This window comes from Pantherophis guttatus, chromosome 5 (genome assembly GCF_059756535.1).
Source record: "Pantherophis guttatus breed Tessera chromosome 5, ASM5975653v1, whole genome shotgun sequence".
NCBI lineage: Eukaryota > Metazoa > Chordata > Lepidosauria > Squamata > Colubridae > Pantherophis > Pantherophis guttatus.
The window spans coordinates 37,051,806-37,079,131 of NC_142067.1; the positions used below are offsets into that span (position 1 = coordinate 37,051,806).

General features: G+C 38.7%; 1 protein-coding gene across 3 annotated transcripts; it reads left to right on the top strand.

Annotated features, from left to right (window-relative positions):
* Window positions 1–1,655: 1,655 nt before the first annotated feature.
* PLCXD2 (phosphatidylinositol specific phospholipase C X domain containing 2) lies at window positions 1,656–22,107 on the top strand. 3 transcript variants are annotated; one of them, XM_034413272.3, is made up of 5 exons: window positions 1,656–3,666; window positions 11,415–11,875; window positions 13,664–13,905; window positions 21,415–21,551; window positions 21,656–22,107. In XM_034413272.3, exons 1-5 carry the CDS (start codon window positions 3,579–3,581, stop codon window positions 21,658–21,660), a joined length of 933 nt encoding a protein of 310 aa, XP_034269163.1. In that variant the 5' UTR covers window positions 1,656–3,578; the 3' UTR covers window positions 21,661–22,107. The 3 variants fall into 3 exon arrangements, with proteins under 3 accessions (XP_034269163.1, XP_034269172.1, XP_034269136.1); XM_034413281.3 differs by lacking the exon at window positions 21,656–22,107 and adding an exon at window positions 19,678–19,745 and having other exon boundaries at window positions 21,415–21,507; XM_034413245.3 differs by having other exon boundaries at window positions 21,415–22,107.
* The last annotated feature ends 5,219 nt before the right edge of the window (window positions 22,108–27,326 follow it).

A 27,326-nucleotide genomic window follows, 5' to 3' on the forward strand; every position in this document is an offset into this window, starting at 1 on the left:
GCAAGACAATGAGTGGAATTATACATAACACTGTCGTGGTTCATGGTTTGCTGAATGAAAAATAATTGGTTCACACAACATGCTAAACCATTAAGAAATGGTTAAAGCCACAATGGTTGAGTTCATATACCGTAATATATTTTAGGGCTCACATCAGAATGCATTTAAGCAAGAGGTTGGTTCCTGATCACATCTTCATCATCACATCTTGACAGTTTTTAAATCTTCAAAGAAATTCTACTTACCACCCACAAATCTATATCTTTCCCTCCCTCCTTTTTTTAAATTTCCTTCTTTCTTTGATCAAAAGAAAGCTAGACTATAGTCTCCAGTTTGGCTAACCTTAGCTGTGACTAAATTTCGATTAAAACTTGCGTCCCTTTCTGGATCGGGACTCCTTACGCACAGTCACTCAGGCACTCGTCACTCTGGACTGCACTACTGCAATGTTCTCTACATGGGGCTCTCCTTGAGGAGCACCCAGAGGCTCCAACTGGTGCAGAATGCGGCCGTGCGGGGGATTATGGGAGCGAGGGGGCGCTCCCATGTGACATCTCTCCTGCGTGAGCTGCATTGGCTTCCAGTGGTCTTCTGGGTGCGCTTCAAGGTGTTGGTTACCACCTTTAAAGCGCTCCATGGCATAGGACCTGGGTATTTGCGGGACCGCCTTCTGCTGCCGATAGCCTCCCACCGACCAGTACGCTCCCACAGAGAGGGACTCCTCAGGGTGCCGTCAGCCAGGCAATGTCGGCTATCGACCCCCAGGGGGAGGGCCTTCTCTGTGGCAGCTCCTGCCCTCTGGAACGATTTGCCCCTGGAGTTACTGTAGGAAGTTAGCACCCACCCCTTTCCTGGAAGAGTGAAATATTTTAGGAAATATGAAAAAGGCAGAATATTATATTTCCTTGGATGAGAAATGGATAAGCATGGTTTGAAGCAGCTCCCATCTTCCTGCCCCCACCCTTTGTCAATGGGCCATTAAGGCCTGGGCCAGTCTATTCTACATAACAAAGATCTACCTCCTTCAGGCAGAGCCATAGTAGGAATTGCCAAAGATCCAACAAAGATAGGATTAGCCCTCTACACAATAGCAGCAGAAACTCACCACATGTGACCTGGGAAGCACATGTTACCATCAGCCAGCAAGGCTAGCTAAGACCCCCACCCCCTGGGAGTCTGACAACCAATCAGGATACTCTTTTGGGGCCCCAAGAAATGCAGAGCCAGAGAGAGCATAAAAACACGAGGATTTACTGTATCTGCCCCTTTTTCTGTTCAGGAACTCAAGCCGTGTGATCCTGTCCACCATTAAACCATCTTTCCAAGCAGTCTCCATGTTTCCAATGTCTTTTTCCCCACTTGGAGCAGAACCTAGAAGAAGATTTCTTCCAACAATACGAAGGATATCAGATCTCCGGGTCTTGTATTTTTTTTAACAGAAATTATTCTATATCACCAGTCCAAGATGTTGCCGGAATAAGAACACTTAAAACAACCCTCTAGGATTCCAAGAGAACTTTTTAATAATGTAGGAATGAACATGTGTAGAAATAATTCTATGACACTTTTCTTGTGGCATAAGCTTTTGTAGATTAAAGCCAGTTTCATTAAATATTATATATATGAATATTTGGAGTGCAATTTCTAGATTTTTGTCTTTGTAAAGAATATATACATTGTTATTTAAAGAAAATATAATTAACAGCATCTTCACATAAAAAGTTTTGCTTTGCTCTGGAACTAGCTCTAGATTTGGTTACTTGTATAATGTTAACTTATTTGAAACGCTTAAATGTTTTTTTTTTTTCCTGATTCCACTATAGTTTATATTAAGAGGAAAAATTATTTCTTTTTGTTTAACATTAGAGCTCTGGTGGATATTTTTTTTTCTACAACTAGCAGGAAATCCTAGCTCATCCCCTTGCTTTTCAGAGAATAGATTGAAGACAATCTCCCCCAACATCCACCATCTTGTTTAAAATTTAACAGTCGTGTTTTTCAAACTTGGCAACTTTGACAGGTGGACTTCAACTATCAGAATGGCTGGGGAATTCTGGGAATCGAAGTCCATCCATCTTAAAGTTGCCAGCTTTGAAAATCACCACCAGAACACAGATCTATAATTTGAACTATACTGAGGAAAGGACCTGATTGCTGGGCTGCTCTCCATTCTAGGTTATAGTTCTCCTGGGCGGTGGAATGCTGCAGAAGATAGATCACCTGACAACAGCAAAGCTCAGCAGTTTAGCAATCACTCAGATATTTGGCTGGTGGTCAAAAGCGTGCAGTATGAACGCCAACCACAGGGTGGAAATAAAATCCATTTTATTTCTGCTTTGTGCCACTTGTTGGCCAGACAATGTTTCCTAGTTCCAGGAGTTTGACTAAATGCTTTTCCCTCCCTAGCCAGACAGAATGTTGGAGGGAGCTGTGGACTCTTATCTGTGCATTATCAGGAAAACTGAATAGAATGGGACTACCTTTAGTAGGACGAGAGAAACTACTGGTAGCAAAAGAAAGTTTGAGTTTGAAAAAAAGATCCGATCTGGTTGGGGCTGTGGGAAAAGAAAAACATTACAGAAAAACATCTCTCCAGAGCATCCCTTCCTTCTAGTCCAGTTTCCTTCTGTCTTCCTTCCCCAAGGATGACCTAGATTTGAGAAGGTTGGGTAGAAATCCCCAGAAGTCAATGCTGCGGCTTATTTGAACTCCTCTCGGGTCAGCTGGGGTGAGCAAAGACTGCTTTCTCTCATTCTCTGCAGCTCCAGGATTTTAAGGCTAAAACAGAGTTACGATCGCGGGCCAACCTGCTTTGGAGGGATTGGGGTGGGGTTTGGTGGTATCAAACAATGCCAGTGTAGACTTGGTTCCCATATACGGATTTGGCGATTTTGATTTTGATGGGTGGTTGTTTTTAGAAAATTATAGTCCGATGAACCAATCAACAATCGTGTTTAGGTCAGGCACCTATAATTAATGGACCACGACGGCTGTGTTATTATTTTTTGGGACGATTCGCCGCCTTCAAAACCAAAAGTCAGAATTTCCGGAAGAAACAAGGCGACGCGTAAGAGCTCAGCCGGCTCAGCAAGTCCCGTCAGGCCAAATCGCCGCCCGCCACGGCTGTCACGAAAGCAGTGACGCCACGGCTGGACGGCCGGATGGTGGCGCTGTAGATCAATCCCGGCGCCCAGGTTTGGAGAGGCGCGCCAGGACTAGGGGCCGTTTCATGAAAGCCAGAGGGCGGCGGGAGCGGGGGGGGGGGCAGTCCCCCCGACTTGGCAGCTTTTCCCGCCGCCCGCCGCCCGCGGAGCGAGGTCGGTGTCCTCATCAGCCTCCTTTGCCTTCGCCACAGGGATGCAGGGGACTTTAAGCGCCGGCCAGGCGCGGCGTCCCAGGCAGAGCGAGGGCGCGGCAGTCGCTCTCTCGGTTTGGCAAGTTTCCCGGAGGATGACAGAAGAGGAGCCTCTGCCGGCGCTTACTCCAACGCGCTGCAGCTAGGAGCGCGAACCGCCGTGGACGGGAGAAGCAGCCGCTCGGCGCATCAGCGTTCCCGAAGCCGGAGCTGAAGGCGAGGAATGGCAACCCAACGCAGCAACGCAGACTGGATGGGCTCCTTGCCGCCCGTCCTCAGCGCCCTGCCGCTTTCTACGCTGGCCATCCCAGGTAACCGACGACCGAACCGACTTTGCCTGCCTTTGCGTCTATCCTTCTTTTGAGGGAGGTTGCACACCTGGCGGGGTTCAGCCTGCATCCCAGAAATATGAAACGTGCTTGGCAAAAAAAAATAAAAAAAAAAAATAGAAAAAGGGCACTTTCTTCTGAAGCAGAGGTGGGCAATTGTGGCTCTTTTACAACCTGTGGACTTCAACTCCCAGAATTCCTGAGACAGCTTGGCTGTCTCAGGAATTCTGGGAGTTGAAGTCCACAGGTTGTAAAAGCCACAATTGCCCACCCCTGCTCTGGAGAATCCCCTCCAGATGTGCTGGCCTGCGAGACCCGCGATGGGCAAGGCCTGTAGGAATTGGAGTTTGTTACATCTGGAGGACAGATTTAACAGATTAACAGAGTTGGAAGGGACCTTATAGGTCATCTAGTCCAACCTCCACTCCCCGCTCAAGCAGGAGACCCTGCACCATTTCTGATAAATGGCAGTCCAATCTTTTCTTGAAAGTCTCAAGTGATGAAGCTCCCACAGCTTCCAAAGACAACTTCTGTTCCATTGGTTGATTGTTCTCACTGTCAGAAAGTTCCTCCTCATTTCTAGGTTGAATCTCTCCTTGGTCTGTTCCCATCCATTATTCCTTGTCTGGCCTTCAGGTGCTTGGAAAACAGCTTGACCCCTTCCTCTCTGTGGCAGCCCCTCAAATATTGAAACACTGCTATCATGTCTCCCCTAGTTCTTCTCTTCACTAAATGAGCCATGCCCAGTTCCTGCAACTGTTCTTCGTATGTTTTAGCCTCCAGTCCCCTAATCAACCTGGTTGCTCTCCTCTGCACTTTTTCTAGAGTCTCAACATATTTTTTATAGTGTGGTGATCAAAACTGGATGCAGTACTCTAAGTGTGGTCTTACTAGGGCTTTATAGAGTGGTATTAGTACCTCACTTGATCTTGATTATATTCCTCTGTTAATGCAGTTTAGGATTGCATTGGCTTTTTTAGCTGCCGCTGCACACTGCTGATTCATATTTAGCTGGTTGTCCACTAAGACTCCAAGATCCCACTCACAGTCACTGCTATTAAGCCAGGTTTCCCCCAGGTTATTCCCCCAGGACAACAGATTGAGGAAAAAGGCCAATTGAGTTTTAAAGAACCAGGAAACCAAGGAGTTTTGAAAGTTGTAATTTAAACGTATCTGGGGTGTGTGTGTGTGTGATTATGATAATTATGTGAAGGCAGGTACCATTGATCTAAATGAGATCTAGAATGTGGGGTTGGGCAGATTAAAGACCTAGTTATTATCTTGCACTTAAGAAAAAAAAATTAACTGGAAAATGAAATGTCATTATTGATTTGTATCTACTAAATGAGTATCTTCTTTAAAATGGAGTATAAAACGTTTTGTAAATGTTTCCTTCCTTCACAAAATCAGAATACATGTTTTATATAATAGTCTAAGATTTACAGAATACAGTGTGTGTTTGGGTGGGGGCTGAGAAGCTTTATCCCAGAATAAGAATTTGATACATTTCATTGATGAATGAATGAATGAAAAGTTTATTACAGTCAAAGGACCCAAGAGAACCATAATAGCTAAGAAAGAAAATGAGACACATGTTGACATGTCATAGAAAGCAAAATCATTCAGGAAATAGTTTCTTCCTGCATATAAATGCAGCAGCTTAGAAATTCGGCTACAGCCAGACTAACCTTAAGTCTAAATTTGGACAAAAGGAAATTTGCACATATATGGTTTAAATTAGAGCCACTTTTGTCTATTTGTTAAAGCACCAGGCTAGAAAACTGGAGACCATGACTTCCACCTTAGCCATGAAAGTCATTTGGGTGACCTTGGGCTGGTCACACACTCTCAGTCCAACTCAGTTCACAGGGTTGTTGTTGTCTTGAAAATAGGAAGAGGAAAATGTGTTGGATATGTTTGCTGTTCTGAGTTATTGATAAAAATAATAAAGGCGAAATATAAACAAAGAGGTCTTCTTGAAAAATCAATGAAGGATACATTTAATTTATTTTTCTCAAAGTTATAAAGTAGTTAAAGGATCATCCTTCTCCCCCCCCCCCCCAAATTGCAGGCCTGGAACAAATATCTACTTGGGACAATGAACCTTCATTTCCCAAGTGGCATACAAATAATAGATTTATTTATTGGTTTGCTTCTTTTATATATCCCAAAAAACAACAAGAAAGAGTTATCTGTTATTTCAGAGGCCCGTTTGGACAAAACTTTTGTCCATTGCTTCCAAAGTCTGTTAATTGGGAATCTGTTAAATCAAGTATTACTATATCTAAATATTCAGTTATATATAGAAGATATTAAATAGGGAGAATGCCTTTTCTACTTATTAAAATAAATAGATGTGGCTTAATAGTGCTATGAAGGAATATGTTTACTCATGATAAAGTATTCTTTATCGTGAGTATTCATGTTTATTCATGATAAAGTATACTTGTATCTTTTTCATAAAAGCTGTTCATTAGCTGAGCTCAAACAACATTCCCATATTATATTAGATTGAAAGCATGTAATTACAAATGTAAGCTCATTAGGAGAATTGACCTTTACTTAGCAATAACCATAGTTGACTTCAACTAATCTCAGAATACCAGATTAGATGAATCATTTGTTCTCCTTTAAGTCTAGTCACCTTAAACAACTGGAAAATCCATAGCTGGCACATGGTGATCTTTGATTTGTGTTTTATTTGCAATTAACAAAGGGAATAACGCACAACCTGCTGTTTCATCTTGGTGCTGAAGATGTAAATGAAGAAATGGGCTAATGAGTCATAACAGTAGCTAATACAACTGCTTTGCCAAATGTTTGCTCAAAAATCTCATTTCAAATATTATTGACAAACGAATGGGGCTAGAGAGTGTATCATGTTAAAAGTAATTTGCATTGTTACTATATAAAATCTACATTATAGATAATAGAGAGAGAGACAAAATAATTTTTAAAAATCTTTATTTAAAATTCACATATCAATTTTTCCAGATTTAAGTTGTTACTTTTTTCTCCCAAAGCCGCCTCATTTGAAATAAAATGTAAAACTACTTTTTCTGCAGAATTTTCTTTTACTTTTCTTGCAGAATTGTAAGAAAGAATATTTATCTTTATCACAGATTACAAGGATTTTATCGGTCTACTTCATGTAGCTGTAAAGTCATTCAGATTGTTGGTAGGGAAAGCTGCACATGGATGTAGCAGATGAAATGAGCATTAAGAGACTGAATATAGAATAAGCCAATTAGAATGCACCCTTCTGTTTCATTCCTATAAGCATCTACTTAAATTTAATAACACAAGAGCAAGAAGAGTATTTAAGTACTTGACACCAACCCTAATGCGTTTTAATAGGACAAGGTATCATAGCACTTACATTCTCAATGTTCAAGCCATCAAAGGGATGAAATTGATAGTGTAGGAAGAAATATCCTTCTGGGTTCAGCTCCAAGTGGGGAAAAAGACACTGGAAACATGGAGACGGCTTGGAAAGATGGTTTGATGGTGGATAGGATCACATGGTTTGAGTTCCTGAACAGAAAAGGGGCGAGACGCAGTGAGTCCCCGGGTTTTATGTTCTCTCTGGCTTTCAACTTCCTGGGGCCCAGAAAGAGTATCCTGATTGGTTGTCAGACTCCCAGGGGGAAGGGGTCTTAGCTAGCCTTGCTGGCTGATGTAATCTTCCCAGGTGCCATGTGTCTGTTGCTAGATGAGTCCTATTGTGTTAGTTTCTGTTGCTAGATGGGTCCTATTGTGTTGCAGATGATGGTCCATTGACAAAGATTGAGTTTCTGCCTCTGGCCCATTGACAAAGGGTGGGACAGGAAGATGAGAGCTGCTTCGTCTTTAAAACATGCTTCTCCATTTCTCATCCAGGGAAACATAATATTCTGCCTTTTTAATATTTCCTAAAATATTTCATTCCTCTAGGAAAGGGGTGGGTGTTAACTTCCTACAATAGGACACTAGAATCTGTTTTAAAAGTTATTGGTAAATAACTTAGTTTTTAAAACAATGATTTGTCTGTTTACAATATCTCAAATATCAAACAACATTTTTAAATTTTTATAATTTAAAAGATTCAAAATAAGCCAATGGTATGAATATGTCCACTGCTGGTAAATAATATTTCTAATAAGCAGTACCTCTTTTTAAAAAATCTAATTTATTAATAAATCCAACAGTAAAAAGTATACATAGAGTATAAGTACAAGTACAATACATTTCTTCCTACCCCAAATTCTCTATGTACCTTTTATTCCTTTATTTAGGAACAAAACTTCTTATTGGTTGTTCTTCCTGTTCTAAAGGAAGGCTGATGGTATCTACTATTTTTATCTCTTTTTACTTTTCTTCTAGTAAAGGTACTATACTAATCTCACACACACACACACATGTGTGTGTGTGTGTGTAATTCTATATGTGTTTAAGAAATACTGCACACTATGAACTCTTAACATTACATCAGCAAGATTTATTTCTGTTTTGAGTACATTATAATTTACTTCATGTGCTATAATTTACCTCACCTATGATGTAATATGAAAATATGTTAGCACATAATGTTCTTATATAATTGAATGTGACTAAGCTGCATGTTAATTTCTATGAATGTTAAGAATGAATCACGGTACACGTGGAAGATATCTATCAACCATTAATGGCTTGCTATTTGACAGTTACGTATTATTTGCTTGCTCATAGATATATTTTTGAGCAATGTTTTTAGAATGAAAAAGTTGAAATATTGTGACAATTGGCTTCTCCAGTACCCCAAATTACAGAATATCAATAACAAACTGAAGGTAAGGAAAAGAGAAAGGTGATGCTATATTTATTTTAGTATTACCATTTTGTGAGTATTTTTGGTTTGATTGACGGATTAATTGTGAAATATTGTGCTTTGATACTTGTAAAATATGTTAGAGGTCCCATGAATTTCAGTTTCCAAGGAAATGTGTACTTTTCTTAAGCACGTTTTTAAAATGTTACTTTTGTCATAACTAGGATAGAGTTGAGAGTTATACACCCATGGAAGGGCCACCTGGTGTGCAAATTGTGCACTGCATAAGATTGCCACATGAAGCAGGGCATCACTTGCAAATTAAAAAAAAAATACTCACAAACTGCATGGCACAGTCATATGGAAAGAGACTGTGTGAGAAAGAGATACAATATTTTAAATACTAAAAAATAGCTGAGCAGTTAGTGGATTTCTACACAAGGGGACCTGGTATGCCACCAATGGCCCTACCTAGTTGCATGCAAGGGACACTGTGGCTCAGTAGCTAAAACGCTGAGCTTGTCAATCGAAAGGTCGGCAGTTAAGCGGTGCGAATCCCTAGTGCCGCATAACGGGGTGAGTTCCCATTACTTGTCCCTGCTTCTGCCAATCTAGCAGTTTGAAAGCATGTAAAAGATGCAAGTAGAAAAAATAGGGACCACCTTTGGTGGGAAGGTAACAGCGTTCCGTGCACCTTTGGCATTTAGTTATGCCAGACACATGATCACGGAGACGTCTTCGGACAGTGCTGGCTTTGGCTTTGAAACGGAGTTGAGCACCGCCCCCTAGTGTCTGGAGCGACTAGCACATAATATGCGAGGGGAACCTTTACCTTTACTTTAGTTGCATGCAGAATATTTCATATTAGAATTATTTTGTGTGTGCAGTGCCATTTCATCTTCAAAACGTATTTTTTTAAAGTATGAAACATTCCTGTCACATTCCAAATAGGCAGTTTCAGTCATCCTGATAGTGTTCTGGGGTCAGAGAGTTGTTTGAAGTTTTAAATACTCAACCTTGTGCTCAAAATACCCTCCACACAAAATATTTGAAACAGCCCGTTTTTGAATATGGATCATGCTATAAAAAAACTTCTTCTACTACACACTTTACTGAAATAAATATTGTAAGGCTTCTTAAATCTGTTAATTTTTTTTCAAAAGATACCAGTAAGCTGCTTCCATAGCTTAGAAATTGGGTCGTTTGTTTAATTTTATGTACATGTTTAGAGAACATCCGACATCAACACAGTTCCTTGACAGACTTCAGTTCTTGCTTCTTTCCGTTGAGAAAATTGCCCATTTATTCATTTTCTCATTTCGCTTTCTCATTTTAGCTGTTAGCAGCCCATTAAAGAACCATCCTCTTATAACTGATCCTTTTATCTCAAGAACTTTTGAGGAGCAATGTTGTCAAATGCTTTTTGAAAATCCTGGTAAATGGTATTGATATAAAATTGCTCCCATTCACATGCCTGTAGAAATATTTAAAAACTCCCAAAGGTTAGTGAGGCAGAATCTATGCGAATTGTCCTTCAGCCAGGTGGCTGCACAGTCCACAGATATTTAGATTGGATTTGGCATATTTAGCCATCTATTAAATCCTTCCCAAGCATTATTATTATTTAAATGTATATGCTACCCAATAATCTTCCAGCACAGGTCTGTCTTCATCCAGTTTTGTTTTGTTTTATTGTTTTGCACAGACGTGATCAATTATTGAAGTAGAAAATTTCAAATTAATTATCTCCCTTTGATACACTTGGTATCTTCGATATTTAATTATATTTTTTGCATTATTTTAAATGAATTAAACCATAATTATGTAATTGCTAGGATTTAAAGGTTTGCCCTACTAGCCAAATGAACTCAAGTCTATAAAATTGCATTTCTGTTAGTTTCTTTTGTATACCCCTCTCTGTGGGCACACGAGCCGTCACCCCAGTTCAGGTCCAGCGCACATTGATCTCTTAGGAGATCATTTTTAAGTACATCTGAAATTTGATTTACACTAAGATTGGATGGAATCATTATATCTAGTAATAAAATTCTATTTTATTTTTAACATGTATGCATTAGTATATATACATTTGCACATATTTTTAACATATATGCATTATGCATATGTAGTATTTATGAACTATCCATGCATTGTCCATTTGTATAATGAAAATATCAGTATATTCCATTGTTTGGCCTCTTTGCTCTGATATTTGTTCCATCTTATTGTCACCTCACACTGGAATAATATAAAATTAGGGATCCCATTTGGAAAGGCAAGGATTTTTAAAATAGTGTGTGTGTGTGTGTGTGTGTGTGTGTGTGAATGTAGATATGTAATGATTACTGCTGGTATTCTTCAAATATCCGACTTGTTCAGAGGTTAGTATCCAGGCAGATTCAAGATATATAATAAGCCAGTTCAGTGATTTAAATTCAGTCTCCAAATGCACAGGAGTGCAACATGATTCTGTTTGGTATATTTTGAGCCAGATTTATGTTAGGTTTTCTTTATTTGATCCTGGCAGAGTAAGGTGATCTCCAATATTTTGCCAGAAATTAAGCATGCACTGGACAAGAACAGATTATGTATGTATGTATGTATGTATGTATGTATGTATGTATGTATGTATGTAATTTAGTTGAACAGTGCCTCGGTGGTGCAGTGGTTAGAGCCTCAGTGGCAGAGTGCAGTACTAGGCTACTTGTGCTGACTGCTGGCTGCTGCAATTTGGCAGTTCAAATCCCACCAGGCTCAAGGTTGACTCAGCCTTCCATCCTTCCAAGGTGGGTAAAATGAGGACCCAAATTGTTGGAGGCAATAGGCTGACTCTGTAAACCACTTAGAGAGGGCTATAAAGCGGTATGTAAGTCTAAGTGCTATTGCTATAACGGAGTCCTTTTTTATTTGCAAGAATAACATATTGCCTTTTTTCCCCATATAGGTTCACATGACTCCTTCAGCTACTGGGTGGATGAGAAATCTCCTGTGGGACCAGATCAAGCCATAGCAATTCGGCGAATAGCTAAAATTCCTTTGGTAAAAAAGCTAATGAAGAAATGGTCAGTAACACAAAATCTGACATTCAAGGAGCAGCTTGACAGTGGAATACGCTATTTTGACCTCCGTGTATCTTCCAAACCAGGTGAAGCAGGACAGGAAATCTACTTTATACATGGCTTGTTTGGAACCACAGTATGTGATGGACTTATGGAGATAGATAACTTCTTAACCCATCATCCTAAAGAAGTAATTTTTCTGGATTTCAATCATTTCTATGCCATGGATATGAATCATCACATGTACCTTATCAGCAAGATTGAAGAAATACTTGGATCAAAACTCTGCACAAAAGAATGCGTAGAAAATGTAACACTGCAAAGTCTTTGGGAAAAGCAACAGCAGGTACAGGATTTTTTTAATCATAAGTGACCATTTTTGTGCCATTGTAACTTTGAACAATCACTAAATGAACTGTTGTAAATTGAGAACTACCTGTGCTGAAAGAGGTTCACGTTATTGAAATAGGCTATAATAACAAAATCGTACAAGCTTGATTATGCTCTGCCCCCTCCCATCCCTAAAATCCCAGTGAAAACCAAGGAAGAGCTTGCTTGAGTCTCTTCTGCACACTGTCATGTTTCCCAGGCCTTAAAGAATGCCCTCTATTTATATAATAATTTGTGCCTATTTCCCTCAAGGCCAGCCTCCTGATTCTGTACATTCTAGCTAAACACAGACCTCCTTTTAATAATTGCCTATCTACCCCTACAATCAGTTCTGTCCCATTTAATTTGATCTATTTTCAATTCTGTTTTTTCCATGTTTCATAAAAGCTACATTACCACAATATTATTGTCTTTCCCGTGAACTATCTGCCTTTCCCAATTTTGTCACACTTTCTGTTCCTCCTGGATTATCAAAGTTTGAACTTTTCCAATTATTTCAGTTCTGCAAGGCAGCTATCCTTATTCTTCCTCCAAAATTAACGTATTCTGAAGAAATAGGGATCTCCTCGGCAGGGTGGGTTCTACTTACCTTTACTACTGGTTCCCAACAGGGCCGCGCGTGCTCGCTTTACTCACTCGCGTGCGTGTTCTTCTGCACATGCGCAAAAGCGTTATGATGATGTCAGGGTCGGTGGGCGGAGCCTCCTGCCAGTTTTATTACTGGTCCTATAGAACTGGTGCGAACCGGGGCAACCCACCACTGAGACTCGGTCATCTATGCCATTTCTTTTTCAACTTTAGCTATGTGAATAGCTTTGTTCAGCTCGCTCACAAATAAATCAAACAGCAGCATGTGCCAAAGCTGTCCACCAGGTGGCAGTATTTGAATATAGATGCTAGCAATAGAAGTTTATTTATTCAGTTTTATGTTGTTTAACTACAAATGACTTTGAGCAACCCACAACACAAATAAAACCAATATTATAAAAACATTCATCAGAACCAGATTTAGACAAAAATAAAAAGAGCAAGATGGTGAATCTGGCAAACCTCAAAAGTTAGAATGTTGAGGGACTTGCTTCCAAATGAATGTGATACATTAATTCATAATCATAACCAAACATTTATAGGTGATAATTCAACAGTAACTCAGCCATTTGTTGTGGGACTGCCTTTATGTTCCAGAGAAAAAAGAAAAGGATATCCAAATGAGGGAAACCTATAAATAAAGCTCTCACAATGCAGTATGGCATAGGAGATGTTATTGTTTTTCCCCTTGTGGATTCAAAAGGAGGGTTGGTAAAATATAATGGCAACAATTCTCTTAATCTGTGATGACACTAATTTAAGTATTTGAAGGCAGATAGTGCTGACTGATTATTCCAGGACTAAAATGAAATGGAGTGGCAACTCATGCAGTCCAATTCAGTATCACCTTCGTTGTTGCAAATATAATAGGATTATATAGCAAGTTTTATTAAATGTTGAAAGCCCTTCAAATTGTTTCCACAATTTTGGAAGGTTTGTTAGATGATACTGGTAGTAACAAGTTATGAGTTTATCTAGTAACACTTGACGTGATATTGGCCAGATTTTACTTTTCATATCTCCGTGCTGCCTCGCAGACAATAATGTTTTCCATACTGTTGTATTCTTTGCCCATTGTTAGAGAGTGATATGAATATAAATGAATTTAATCCAGGCAGAGATTTCGGTTGCCTTATTTTTACCTCCATTTTTCCAGGTTCTTGTTTTCTATCATCATTCTATATGTGAAACATACCCCGTCCTATGGGCAGGGAATAAAATGCCAGCTCCCTGGGCAAACACAACTAATGTACATAAACTACTGCAGTTCTTGGAGACCACCCTGAATGAGCGAGCAAAACATGGAACTTTCCATGTTTCCCAAGCTATTCTCACACCAAGAGTCAAAACTGTTGCACGGCACCTCAGCCGTGGCCTGAAAAACACTCTTGTTCACAGGTAAGTATCTGCTAATGTTTTCTGTCCAACTATTGATAATTAACTAAATAAACCGGCCCACCTTGTAAAGTCATTAAGGGTACAATCCTTTGATTCCTGGGAGATTATTGTAAAAGTCATTGGGAATAGATAAATAAAAATTAGTCACCATGGAAATGAGATGTTTGAGGAAAGCTGCTGAAGTAACCAGAAAAGATAAAATCAGAAATGAGATCATAAGAGAAAGAATTGGCATAGAATCAATCTTAAACTACCTAGAAAAACAGCAAATAAAAAGCTGGAGAGCATGTCTTGGGACTCATAATAATAATAATAATAATAATAATAATAATAACAACAACAACAACAACAACAACAACAACAACAACAACAGCTTTATTGTTATTATACGTGTATACACAGTATACCCATGCAACGAAATTCACTTAACACCCAAAGACTAGGTCCAACACACATAACAATCCCCAAACACACTCCCACCCACCACAAATTCCCCACCCCTAAACCACCGAAACATCCACACAACAGACCAAGTAATGCTGTTCAACAGCTCACTGATGGTGGCCCTTTAGTTCATTGTTGAGTGCAATTATAGCTCTGGGATAAAAACTATTCAGAAAATGTGTGATCCGAGTTTTAATTGTTCTGTATCTTCTGCTGGAAGGCAACAGTCCAAAAAGATTGTAAGCAGGAGGGGAAGAGTCTCTGACAATGTTATGCAACTTCCTCAAACAGCAAGATTCGAAGATGTCATCCAGGGCTGGTAGCTGGAGCCCGATGATATTCTGGGCAGTTTTAATGATTCTCTGTAGAGCTTTTTTGTCCACTACAGAGCTGCTCCCATACCATGCAAGAATGCCATATGTCAGGACACTCTCAATGGTGCTGCGATGGTAGGACAGAAGTAGATGCTGAGAGCATTCTCAGGAAGTACAGCCTCTTCTGTGCCTTCTTCACAAGCATGTTCTCATGAACATTCATAGTCCATGAGAGGTCCTTCGAGATATAAATGCCCAGAAATGTAAAACTAACAACCCTCTCCACCTCACCACCATTTATGTATAATGGTAAATGTACATCTCTCTTCCTCCTAAAGTCAAGTATAAGTTCTTTAGTTTTTTTGGTGTTAAGTGTAAGATTATTTTCTTTACACCACAATGTCAGCCCTTGTACTTCCTTTCTATAAGCAGACTCATTGTTCTTATTAATGAGTCCCACCATTGTTGTGTCATCTGCAAATGTAATAATTGCGTTGGTGTTATACAATGGGGTGCAGTCATACAAGGCATATACAAAAAGAGAAGGCCAAAGAACATGAGATAGACTCAGAAGAAGATGGACAAACAACATCAGAAACAGACTACCACAGCATCAAATAACAATGGTTGAGGTTTCCAAAAGAGCAAGAACCAGAACTTTGAATCGCCCTCAACACCTGAAGTGGTAAAAGAAGAAGTTAAGAAGAAGACTGGGAACTGTCCTCTGGAGATACTTGCAAATTGGGCTTAGGCAGAGAGAATATGCCACCTATTTTCCTGTTCCATTAGAACCAATTAAAAGAAACTAAGAAAAATGAAAGAGAAAAAGTGTCATTCTTAAGTTTCAGAAGAATACATTAAGCAGATTTTGTGTTAGGATCCTTCAGAGATAAATTTGTGATGTGACGAAAATTCTGTTTAGATTTTATGGAAATGTGCATACATACATCATAAAGGCTCATTAAATGAATGGCATATACAATAATAGCTTTTCAGATTAGGAAATATTTTTTGTGACTGAAACATTTTTTATTTCTGTGTTTCACTATGAAGGCAATAGAGGTGGCAAAACCAGTTCTTTCCATTCAGAGAGAATGTCCTTTGATTACCTGGAATTCATACGTGACCTCCTATTATAAAATATAAACAGGCATTATCTTCTGGGATAAAATAAGGCTCTGTCTTTCCTGTTTCTTTCTGGCTGAAACTGAAGTGACTTTATGTACTAGAGACATTTCAAAAAGGTAGTTTTAAACCTATCATCAGTCTTCTTTTGAAGGAGAAATGTACACTTGGGTGAGAAGATTTCAGAGGAAGAAGCAAAGAGCAAATTCTTTCCTTTACTATTCACCAAAGGCTGGAAAGGAGCAAGGAGGAAGAAATTGCCACAGCTGTGAAACTCCCAGCTCTTTCTAAGTTTTGCTTCTTGTGGATATACATGTAAGACAAGACACATATAACCCTTTGGCATGAGAGTTTTTTTGCTGAACAGTCTTGGCACCCCTTGATCCATTGTGCTATTTAGTGATAAAATCCATTTCCTTGTTGGCCATTTCTCTGTAGATGAAGCAGCATAGAAAATAGTTCAGAGAAAGATACACTTCCTATTCTTCCATTTCCCCTATGCTCCCTGCTTGAAGAAATATTGGGCCCACTAGTAAAGGCGGGGATAGATGAATCAAAAGTTGGAATTAAGATTTAAGATTGCCGGGAGAAATATTAACAACCTCAGATATGCAGATGATACCACTTTAATGGCAGAAAGTGAAGAGGAACTAAAGAGCCTCTTGATGCGGGTGAAGGAGAGTGCAAAAGTTGGCTTGAAACTCAATAACATTAAGAAAACTAAGATCATGGCATCTGGCCCTCTCAATTCCTGGCAAATAGATGGGGAAGAAATGGAGGTAGTGACCGATTTTATTTTCCTGGGCTCCAAAATCACCACAGATGGGGACTGCAGCCAAGAAATTAAAAGACGCTTGTTCCTGGGGAGGAAAGCTATGGCAAATCTAGACAGCATACTAAAAAGCAGAGACATCACCCTGCCAACAAAAGTGCGTATAGTCAAGGCTATGGTTTTCCCAGTTGCAATGTATGTGTCAGGCTTCGATGCTATCTCAAAATAAATGAACTTCCAAACTGCCAATCCTTAAGGAAATTTTCTCTTTATTCAAGTACAGCAACCGGATCATGACTCTGCGCGGTCAGTACTGACCTTTGCCCCCCAACCCCTCCCTTTCCGATCCCCAATTCTCTGCTTCTCATTGGCTATCTTCCAAGTCACTCTCCTGATTCCTTTTCCTGTCAGTTCACAGGAATGTCCCCCCCCCTCATCTCCAAGGAGATCGAAACTTCAAAGGGATTTAGCAGGCAAAAGTTCAAGCTTCATCCTCCCTTTTTTATGTCAGCGCTGAGACGCTGACAGTATGGCTGTGAAAGTTGGACCATAAGAAAGGTTGAGCACCAAAGAATTGAGGCCTTTGAACTATGGTGCTGGAGAAGACTCCTGCAGTCCCTTGAACTGCAAGGCGATCAAACCGATCAGTCCTAGAGAGATCAACCCTGACTGCTCTTTAGAAGGCTAGATCCTGAAGATGAAACTCAAATACTTTGGCCACCTAATGAGAAGGAAGGACTCACTGGAGAAGAGCTTAATGCTGGGAAAGATTGAGGGCAAAAGAAGAAGGGGACGATGGAGTCACTGAAGCAATAGGCGTGAGCTTAAATGGACTCCAGGGGATGGTAGAAGACAGGAAAGCCTGGAGAAATCTTGTCCATGGGGTCGTGATGGGTCAGACACGACTTTGCAACTAATAACAACAACAAAAGTAAACAAGGAGTGTTTACTCCTTCTGGATACTTGAGCAAGAACCAATGAGCAAAAGGAGAGTCACTCTGGGAAAAGTCCCCTTGTCTGCTTGTTCATTTACCATTTTTGTCTACTCATTCAATCCATCTAACTCACTGGGATGGAAGATCAGACCAGGAAAAATAAGAAATTTAAATGTAATAATTGCTCTCATCAATGGCCTTTTTTCATTCACAGTAAAGTGAATTTAAAACTGCACTTTTTCAGTGATGATTTAACCTTACATATAATTTACCTCTTAGTAACACATTTTAAGATAATTGGGGAAATAGTTGAGCAGGATTTCCACCCCCCCCACCTCCAAAAAGAAAGCTTTGAATGCAAATATTCTTGGAAGCTGTACATTAAACTGCAGCTTTTGCACAAATATACAACCACAAAATACAGTGAGAACAAAAAAGAAAACAAACAGAATCATCTCCCTTTGTACCCCTCAAAGAAAATAGTGGGTGGATATAAAAATGAAAATGTATTCCTCGTTAAGAGGTTTCCCCTTTCATAAGTATTAATTATCCTTAAATGGAAACTTGATGAAAAATATATCATTTTTAAAACTAGTAGGTGTTCCTTGAAATTACAATTCAAATAGCCACAGACATTTTTTGGAGCAATTCAAAACCCTCTTGGTTTGTTCTGAATGGTTTCCAAATACCTCTCACTGCCCACTTCATATCTCTGCTTTTTGCACATCCTACTTTATCTCTGTTTGAATAATTATGTCTCTTATTGTTTCTATAAAATAAGTAATTTCAAATAGTTTCATGTCAACTTTGTTAGTATTCAAATACTATCGCTTCACTGTTCAAGCTAACAACAGTTATTAGTAACTTAAACAAACATGGTTTGTTTGGTTTTGATGTAGCAAGATATATAGACTTAGTCAGTACTGGTTCATAAGCAATTGGTGCCTTCCAATATTCAATTTGTATCAGGATCATCAGCATGACTGATAATGTAATGAGGGAGTTGTATTTCAGAACATCTATGCCCGTGATGGCTAACCTATGGCACGCGTACCACAGGTGGCACGCGGAGCCATATTAGTGGGCACGCCAGCTCAGCTCTGGGGCGCATGCGCACGCCGGCCAGCTGATTTTCGGGCCTTCTGGGCCCACCAGAAGTAGGGAAACAGGCTGTTTCCTGCCTCTGGAGGGCCTGGGGGAGGTAGGGAAGGCCCGTTTTTCTTTCTTACCTGGCTCCAGATCCTCTCTATTTATCTGTGAAGGGCGAAAACAGCCTTTCCCACCCCCTTGAAAGGGCCCATTTCCCGACTCCCGGTGGGACAGGAAGTGACGTATTTTCCTGTCCCCAGCCTCCAGAGACTCCTAGAGAGGCTCCTACAGACTCCTAGAGGCTCCTACAGACTCCTAGAGAGGTTCTGGATGCTGGGGACAGCAAAAAATGTCACTTCCTGTCCCACCGAGAGTTGGGAAATGGGCCCTTTCAGCCTCCAAGGGAGTGGGAAAGGCTGTTTTCGCCCTTCCTAGATACACAGAGAGGATCTGGAACCAGGTAAGAAAGAAAAATGGGCCTACCAGGCTATCATGTGCCAGGAGCGGGGGGGAGGGGGGAGGGGGTTGCGCACGCATGCGCGTGGGCACGTGCGCGCGTGACCCTCCCCCGCCCCCCCTTTCCTGGCACGCGATGGCAAAAAGGTTAGCCATCACTGATCAATGCTAATGGATGTATGAATCAACTAAAATTACTATTGAAGTGACATTATTATATATAAAGCCAAAATAAGTAATAATCCTTAGCTTTATTCTGAAGATATATTGACAAATTAATAGTAACAAGGTTCTGTTTTCTTCAATTACAGTGCTTAATCTAGTCTATTAACACTTTAATTTCTCATTGATTTTAACTTATTGCAGTACTAGATGTGTCAGAGTAATATAGCAAGTAACCTACTATAACTTCGATAGACAGAAAAATAGTCTAAGCAGTGGCAATACACAGAATGCTCAAACAAACCTATCTTCATCTCTATCAGAGTTAAAGATCCATTGTTATAACTACAAATTTCCACTTTTGAAAAATTATTGCTATATAGTTATAAGGCACTAGATGGTGCTAAATTATTTCCCCTTCTAATTATCAAATGTAATTGGTAATTATTATCTTTATTTGTATCTTTATTTTAAGAGCAAAAAGAATACAATTACGGATAAGATTCCAAATCGTGTGATACAGAAATATTAAGTCAGCAAAAAGTAGGCAAACCAATAAAATATTATTTATTTTGCTTGTATTCTCTCATTCCTACTCTAGGGTGAATAGCTGACATAAAATATGACTATAAATGCAAGCTACATAGATACATAATGAACTAGGCAATGTTTAGATTGCTTGAAAGAGGTTTCTGGATAAGAGTGAATTTAAAAAGGCTTGTCGTTCTTCACATATCAATTGTATCTCTAGTGGCTTGCTTCTCAAATCCAAACACTTGAAAGCAAAAATTCACTTATAGTCTTCATGATGTTGTAGCACTACCATCTCTCACTTTATTGTCGGGAAGGATTAAAATAATAACTAAAAAAGCAGGCAGGAAAAACACTTACTTAAATTACACCACCTGCTTAAATGTTTGCCTAGCACCTTTATCTCTTCCTAAACCAGGGGTCAGCAACCTGCAGCTCTGGAGCCGCATGTGGCTCTTTCACCCCTCTGCTGTGGCTCCCTATCACTCAAAATATGTGTCACAACCGGTAAAGTGCGATACCCTCCTGCACACGATTTATTGAGCTTTTCAACCCCCCAGTAGGCCAACCCTGGAAAAATCCAAGAAAAGAAGTTTCAGAAGAAAACAGAACGTTTAATTCAATTACATATGCCAGTTTTGTGGCTGCTCAAGAAATAGTCAGCCACGGGAAGGGTTTTGTGGCTCCCAGTGTTTTCTTTTTTGTGGGAAATGGGTCCAAATGGCTCTTTGAGTGTTTAAGGTTGCAGACCCCTGCCCTAAACCATAATGTAGTCTAATCTATTAGTAAATAATTTAACCAACTTTTAAACTAATACTTGGCATAGTGTGCGAAAAAATCACAGGTTCACAGTATTTATTTTGAATGCTTAAATGTTGTTGGGAAGATGTAGATATTAGGTGGCATATCAACATTAAAAAGTCAATTTTAGAATTTTAGGTACAATATAAAAATAATGCACAAAAAATGTTGATAAACAATATAGCCTGCCTATAATGTTCAGCTATTTTCTGAACATATACATAACATTAGAAATATAAGTATTGTTTATCTACTATGTACCACTAAAATCCTACTTATGGAAAATTTAGATGGTGTTGCAATGCAATTGTTAATTTCTTTTCCCCTTCTTGACCTATAATATGTGATGGCTTCAAACGTGGCATGCTTTTGCTGATATTTTTTAAAATGCTAAAGTATAATATGTAATACAAATAATGTTCTTATTTCCAAGAAGTATTGTAGATGATCATATAGACATAGTTCACAGTGGAATCTTTGGTGCTCTCTGACCTTGATTATTTTCTTGAAGACGTTTCATTACCCAACTAGGTAACATTTTCAGTTAACCTAGCTCAGAGAACACCAAGAACTCCCCAGTTCAACCTTGAGATACAAATATTCTCTTCTATTATGACATAATACACCAGAGGTGGGTTCTACTTACCTTCGCTACCATTTTGCAATGGGAGTGAGCGTGCGAGCCCTTCTGCGCATGCACAGATCATTCATGATGACGTCCGGGTGGGTAGGCAGAGCATCCCGCCACCGCTACTACCGGTTTGCAATAACTGGACCGAACCGGGAGCAACCCACCACTGTAATACACAATATATGTAGACAATATATTATTATCTATAGCGTAAGGCATGTCTCATATATTTTCCTTTATTTCTCATAGAAATCTTCCTTTTATTTTGAACTGGGTGAAGTTACAGAAACCAGGAATCATGGGAGTTAACATCATTACTTCAGACTTTGTGGAACAGGTAGACTTTGCAGCTACCATCATTGGATTAAATAATCTCCTTTTAGAAGGTAAACAAATCCTGATTGTTTAAAGGGGAGATTCATTTAGGGGTATTCCATTCATATTGATTACTCTATTTCAACACTCCCAACCATTTTTCTGTTTGACACAGTATGAAGACAAAATACTTACATTGACCTCAATACATAGAGCTAAACTTGCAGCATAGCACGTCCTTCTCTGACACACATAGGAACATTGTGCCTGCCTCTGTGGAAATACAGGATGTGATGCTGGCTGACCAACTGGAGCTCAGCGCTACAACACATGGAAATTATTAGCAGAGGCCTCTTCATGGACTTGCTGAGTATGTACATCCTGCATATCATGAAACCCGGAACTCTGGCTCGAAGGATAATAATAAATTATAAGCTTGGCTTCATCAGGTTAGCCAACAGTTTACCTCTGTGGATACCTCAGGCAGAAATATGTGCTGCGCTTGTTTCATTACTACTGTACAGTATATATTCTGCTACCTCGGTCATTCTTTAGGGAAATATCATTTCTATTGTTTGCTGTGGTAAATCTTTGGTAAATACAGTAATGTGTGTAAATGTGAGTTAATTATGTGTTTAGACCTCCATTTTTTACTTGAACTTGCATTTTAATTTATTATTTTGAAGTATCCTAACTGGGTACAAAGAGGAATTATTTTAAATGCAACACTATTTATTTTGTGGATTTTTTTTTTAAGTCCTAGATTTAGAATCACTTCTGAGAAGTAAGAGGCTAATACCACCTAACCTTTAACTCATTCTGGCATAATTCACTTCTAGCATATTGGAATTTGCACAGAAGAATGTAAATAGGATATGGTACTCCAGGGTACAATGTATCAGCCATTTTGTAGAATTTATTAATACAATACTTTTCAAATTGTAAACAATATTTATTTATTTATTTATTGTAAAAAAAAAAAAGTATGCTATCCTATTGAAAGGTTGTAGCTGGAGAATTTATAGTTATTTTCCTAAATATCTGTTTGGAAATTTCATATAATACATTTATAGTACTTTGCATTCTTAACATGCACTGAATGTTTTAATGAGGAGGGAAGAAAAGATTTGAAACAAGTTTGCTTCAAGTTTGGAGCAAACAAGTATTCTTCAGAAATACCAGTTGCATATTGGATGTTCTGAGTATCCAACCTATTTCAGGGATCATTTCAGCCACTGCAACGATGAACAGACAATGAAGGCAGTATTGACATGTCATCCGAAAAGACTGACATACCTTAATTTTCTGCAGGGCTTGGACTTCTTTTATTCATTCATTCATTTATTTATTCATTATTTATTTATTAAATGCATAGGTGGCATAGACACTGGGCTATTTGCAACTGTGAAAAACAATCAAAACCATACAATATAGAATTGAAAGGAAGTCTGGAGAAGAATAGCAATCAATTAAACAAGCAAAAGAGTCTGCAAGGGGTTAGACTCCATGCTAATCCAGGTCCTGGGAATAAAGCCACGTTTTAAGGATTTGCCTAAGCAGGATCAGGATGTTTTATCATTGTTACAACCTGAGGAGGAAATCATTGGGTATCCACAGGAAATATCCTAAATGAGTGTTTTTCAACCTTAGTCACTTGAAGATGTATGGACTTCAACTTCCAGAATTCCTCAGCTAGCTGTGCTATGCTATGCTGACTTGGGAATTCTGGGAGTTGAAGTCCACACATCTTCAAGTGGCCAAGGTTGAAAAACACTGTCCTAAGTGATTTAAGTTCTTCTGGTGGTTGATAACTAAGGGATTACCCTCAGTTTTTGCTGTATATTTATTTGAATAAAATAATTATTTCCTGTTACATCATGGTAACAACATTTTACAGTTTTTTTTTTTTTGTGTGTGTGTGTGTGTAGAGTTTAAGACTTTGCTTTCAAGTTGAAGTTTTAGCATAAAAGAACAATGAAAATATATGGTGTTTTTGTCATTGGGATTAAGAAAAGAATTCTAGTGGTCTCAGATAAGGAGATTGAAGCCTGCCCTTAAGGAATTTTTATTATCATATGGGGGAGAGATTTTTCACTATAAAGCTCTGAGTTGTTTGCATCATCCTCATCCTCATTGAAATCTGTACCACTTTAAACTCTTAACTCAGAGGTGAACCATGCTGGTTCAGGAACTCTGGGAGTTGAAGTCCATAGTTCATAATGTTGCTATAATTGTCCATCCTTTTCTAACTTGTACTATTTATGACCTAATTCACAATTTGACAAGTCTCCCTTCTTTGAACTTGAGGTATATATTTATAATAATCCACTGGGCTGAAATCATTTTTGTAGTCTATGAAAATCACTTGATGTTTGATTATTGATGATTAAATATTGATTAAAATTTAATCCAAAGTAAACCAGTATTAATATTTAATTAAGCTGTTATATTAAGCAGGTTCTTTTGGCAATTGTTGATTCCGTACCTGGAAAAGGATACAGATGAACAAGGCCAGTATTGTCAGGACTTTGTATGCATTTTCCACTGTTAATTTATTTTTCTGTTAATTATTTATAGAGTATTCCAAATCATTACATTCGCCTTCTAGTAGAGTATAGGACTTTCTTAGGAAAGGCACTGGAAAGCTGGTGGATTGCACCTGCTTTTGTGAAGTATTTTGCAGCTCGGTGCTTGCCTTTATGAACTTTATCCAAGATTTGCAGAATTTGGCCTGTTTGATTAATTCCATTATGATCTGAAAGTCTTACAAAATTCTATGGTTATCTTCACATAGCAAGACCGCTTTAACAAAACAATTGCTGGGGGGTGGGTGTCACATAACATCTATACCCAGACAATAATGGTTCAGTGTGGTGACTTGTTCACAACCTTGCTGCAAGTATACCAGTGTTTCACAACAACAAAAAGTGGTTTGAACCGCCTTTTTCAGATTTTTCTTAATTTTTTACGATTATGTTTTTTGTTGTATTGATAATATGATTTTTTTTTTGGTTAGGTATAAATGGGATTTCTTCTTTGTATGGGGATTTCTTTTATTTATTGTAAACTGCCTAGCTTGTCTGAAGCAGGCTATATGCAGATTTTTATATAAATAAACATTGGGCTATAAATTATTCTACACAATTTCATCTAATGTAACACATGGTCCAAACTCAACCTTTAAGTATTCTCTGTATACTTTTCCACAGGAAACCATTTCAGGGGAACCCAAGTGTTGGATTTTGTCCATTGAGGAAATTGTAAATACTGTACTATGTTATACAATTCCAACCTCACTCATTCATACATTCATGAGGCTCGGCATTATCAGCCTTCTTCAGATGGCCTTCCTGTCTAGATGGCCAACCATTAATCTACTTTATTTCTCTGAAATCTGTAGAATATTAGCACTGTATCTTTCTTATATTTAGCTGCTTCATAATTCCTGTTTTTCAGTTATACAATTTCTGTTATTTTACCTGAAGTGACTGTTGATAGCAGTGTATTGTTCTTCCCTTCAGGTCTCTCAGATAATTATGTCATGAAAAATAGCCAATTTTATGCACCAATTTTTGGGTAATGTTTTTTCTTATCTTTATTATTATAATATGTATTTTTAACTACTGTATGATTCTCCTAATCATCAAGAAACTGAACTAATCTTCAGAAATATTTGTTTTTATTCAGGGGGATAAATAGGAAATAAAGCTTTTCTTTTATATTTCCAATTTTGTACCCTAAATCATAATACTGATATTTTGATTTATATTAATAAAAGTGAAGTATGAGTATATATGGTTGCAAATTAATAAAATATTAGAATATTATGTATATTTTCTTTAAATACTGTATTTGTTATCTCATTTTATGTGAAATCTGAAGGAACTCAGATTTCTTACTTTTTTTTAGACTTTGATTTTTATCCCTAACATTGTACATTTCAACTTTTTGTTTAGAATGCCAGTTTTACTATTATATGTTTATTGCAATTGTTTTGAGTATTGTAAAATGAGAATACTTCATTTTATTTGTGCACATAACATCTACAGTATTTTTTGTCTTTCCCATTTATTTAGTGCTTTGTTTTTAATCCTGAAAAGCCTGGATGTAACTGTGCTATCTGGATGAATACCATACAGTTATTGTATGCACAATAAAAGTTTTTTGATATCTAGTACATTATAGCTTGTTTTATATTCTTTGCTTTTATTTTGAACAAAGCAATTACAAAAATATACAAACTTACTTTGGTGATTACTAATATTGGTTTAAAAGAAGTTGTTTTTAAAGAAATGGGGGGGGGAGTACACATGCAATAAAAAGCTGTGGGTTTTTTTCAGTTCCACAAAGTTGTCACATTTAGAAGATGGCTCTCTCATATTTTAAATCACTCAAAATTTGAAAGTTTCTTTGTTCCAAGATCTTTATTCTTGAACTATTTGGAACATTTGTATAGTTCTTGAGTGATAGCAAGTAGATCTAGTACACAGAGCTTGCAATAATATTTGCTCCTCTGTCCTCTTCATAACCACTGTATTAAAACTCAAATCAGGTCTAGAACTTTTGCTGTTGTTTGTGGGAGACAAATGAACAATACATAACAGGGACAGATCTCTTATTGAGATGACATTCCCAACATTTTACCTTTGAGAGAGGATAAGGTGGACAATCTAGAATAATCCAAACTAGTTGAAAGAAAATTGATACTACTTCTGATTTTATTAGTAGTCTTGTGTGAAATGAAAATGTTGTCTTCAACTCTTTTTGATAGTCACTCCTGTCTTGGTCTTCTCATGACTGGATTGTAGTACTACACTCTAGATAGACTGCCCTTGAAGATTGCTTAGAAACCATAGCTAATCTTAGAATGCCATGGGGCTGACAGTGATAGGGGTGTTGTTCTGACCTAGGCTTCCCAAGAGCATGCAGCAGACTCCTTGTCCTGACAAAAAACCCTTTTTATTAAGTCACTGTGAATTCTTCTCATTCACATCCAGCAAAGTCTTTCAAGGGAGAATTTACAGTCACAGGCCTTATCTGGCTTGGAGAGCTGCCAGGCTGATATCTTCAAAACTTGGCAAGCAGTCTCGGAGAGTCACGAACCAATTAAGCGAACTAATGGCCTCCTGCAAACTCCACTCCCCTTTCGTTCCTCTTTTATTCCCTCTGGGAGGGGCCATTCATCGTCCACCTGTAGCCTTACTCCCAAGTCAATCCTTCTTTTTTAGCTGTTCCCTTCGTCTGGCAACTCTGTGCATGCGCACACTGGGAACAGGCTCAGTTGTTTGCCTGCCTCACTGATGTCTGACTCCGAAGGCAGGTGATAACTGGCATACAGCCCTGGCCCCCTCTCTGCCTCCGATGCAGAGCCCTCATCAGAGCCTTCCCCAGACTCCAGGACTAGCCCATGTTCCACACCAACCTCCTCACTGTTCAAATCTGCTACCAGCTCTGCTGGCCTCTGGCGGACCACAACAGGTGTTAACATTATGCTCATGTGAGTTACCAGTTGGCTTCAGCTACAATAAAGGTGCTGGTTATCACCTATAAATCCTTCATGGGATAAGACTTAGTTCCCTTGCCTCCTATTGTTTCTGTCTGTCTCATGCGTCAAGCAGACTGGACCCAGTCAATTAAAATATTATTTTCTGGGATCCTGGAAGCATGTCTTATCTGCCTATCCTCTGAATGGCATCACCAATGAGATTCATATAGCTTCTCTCCACATTCTGAAAAATCATTAAAAATTTGGTGGTTTTTTTTCCAGTCCTGAGCTAGGAGAGTTGTGGAATCCCTATATAGCTTTTAAATGTCTGGGATTTTTTTAATGGCTTTCTAGATGATGA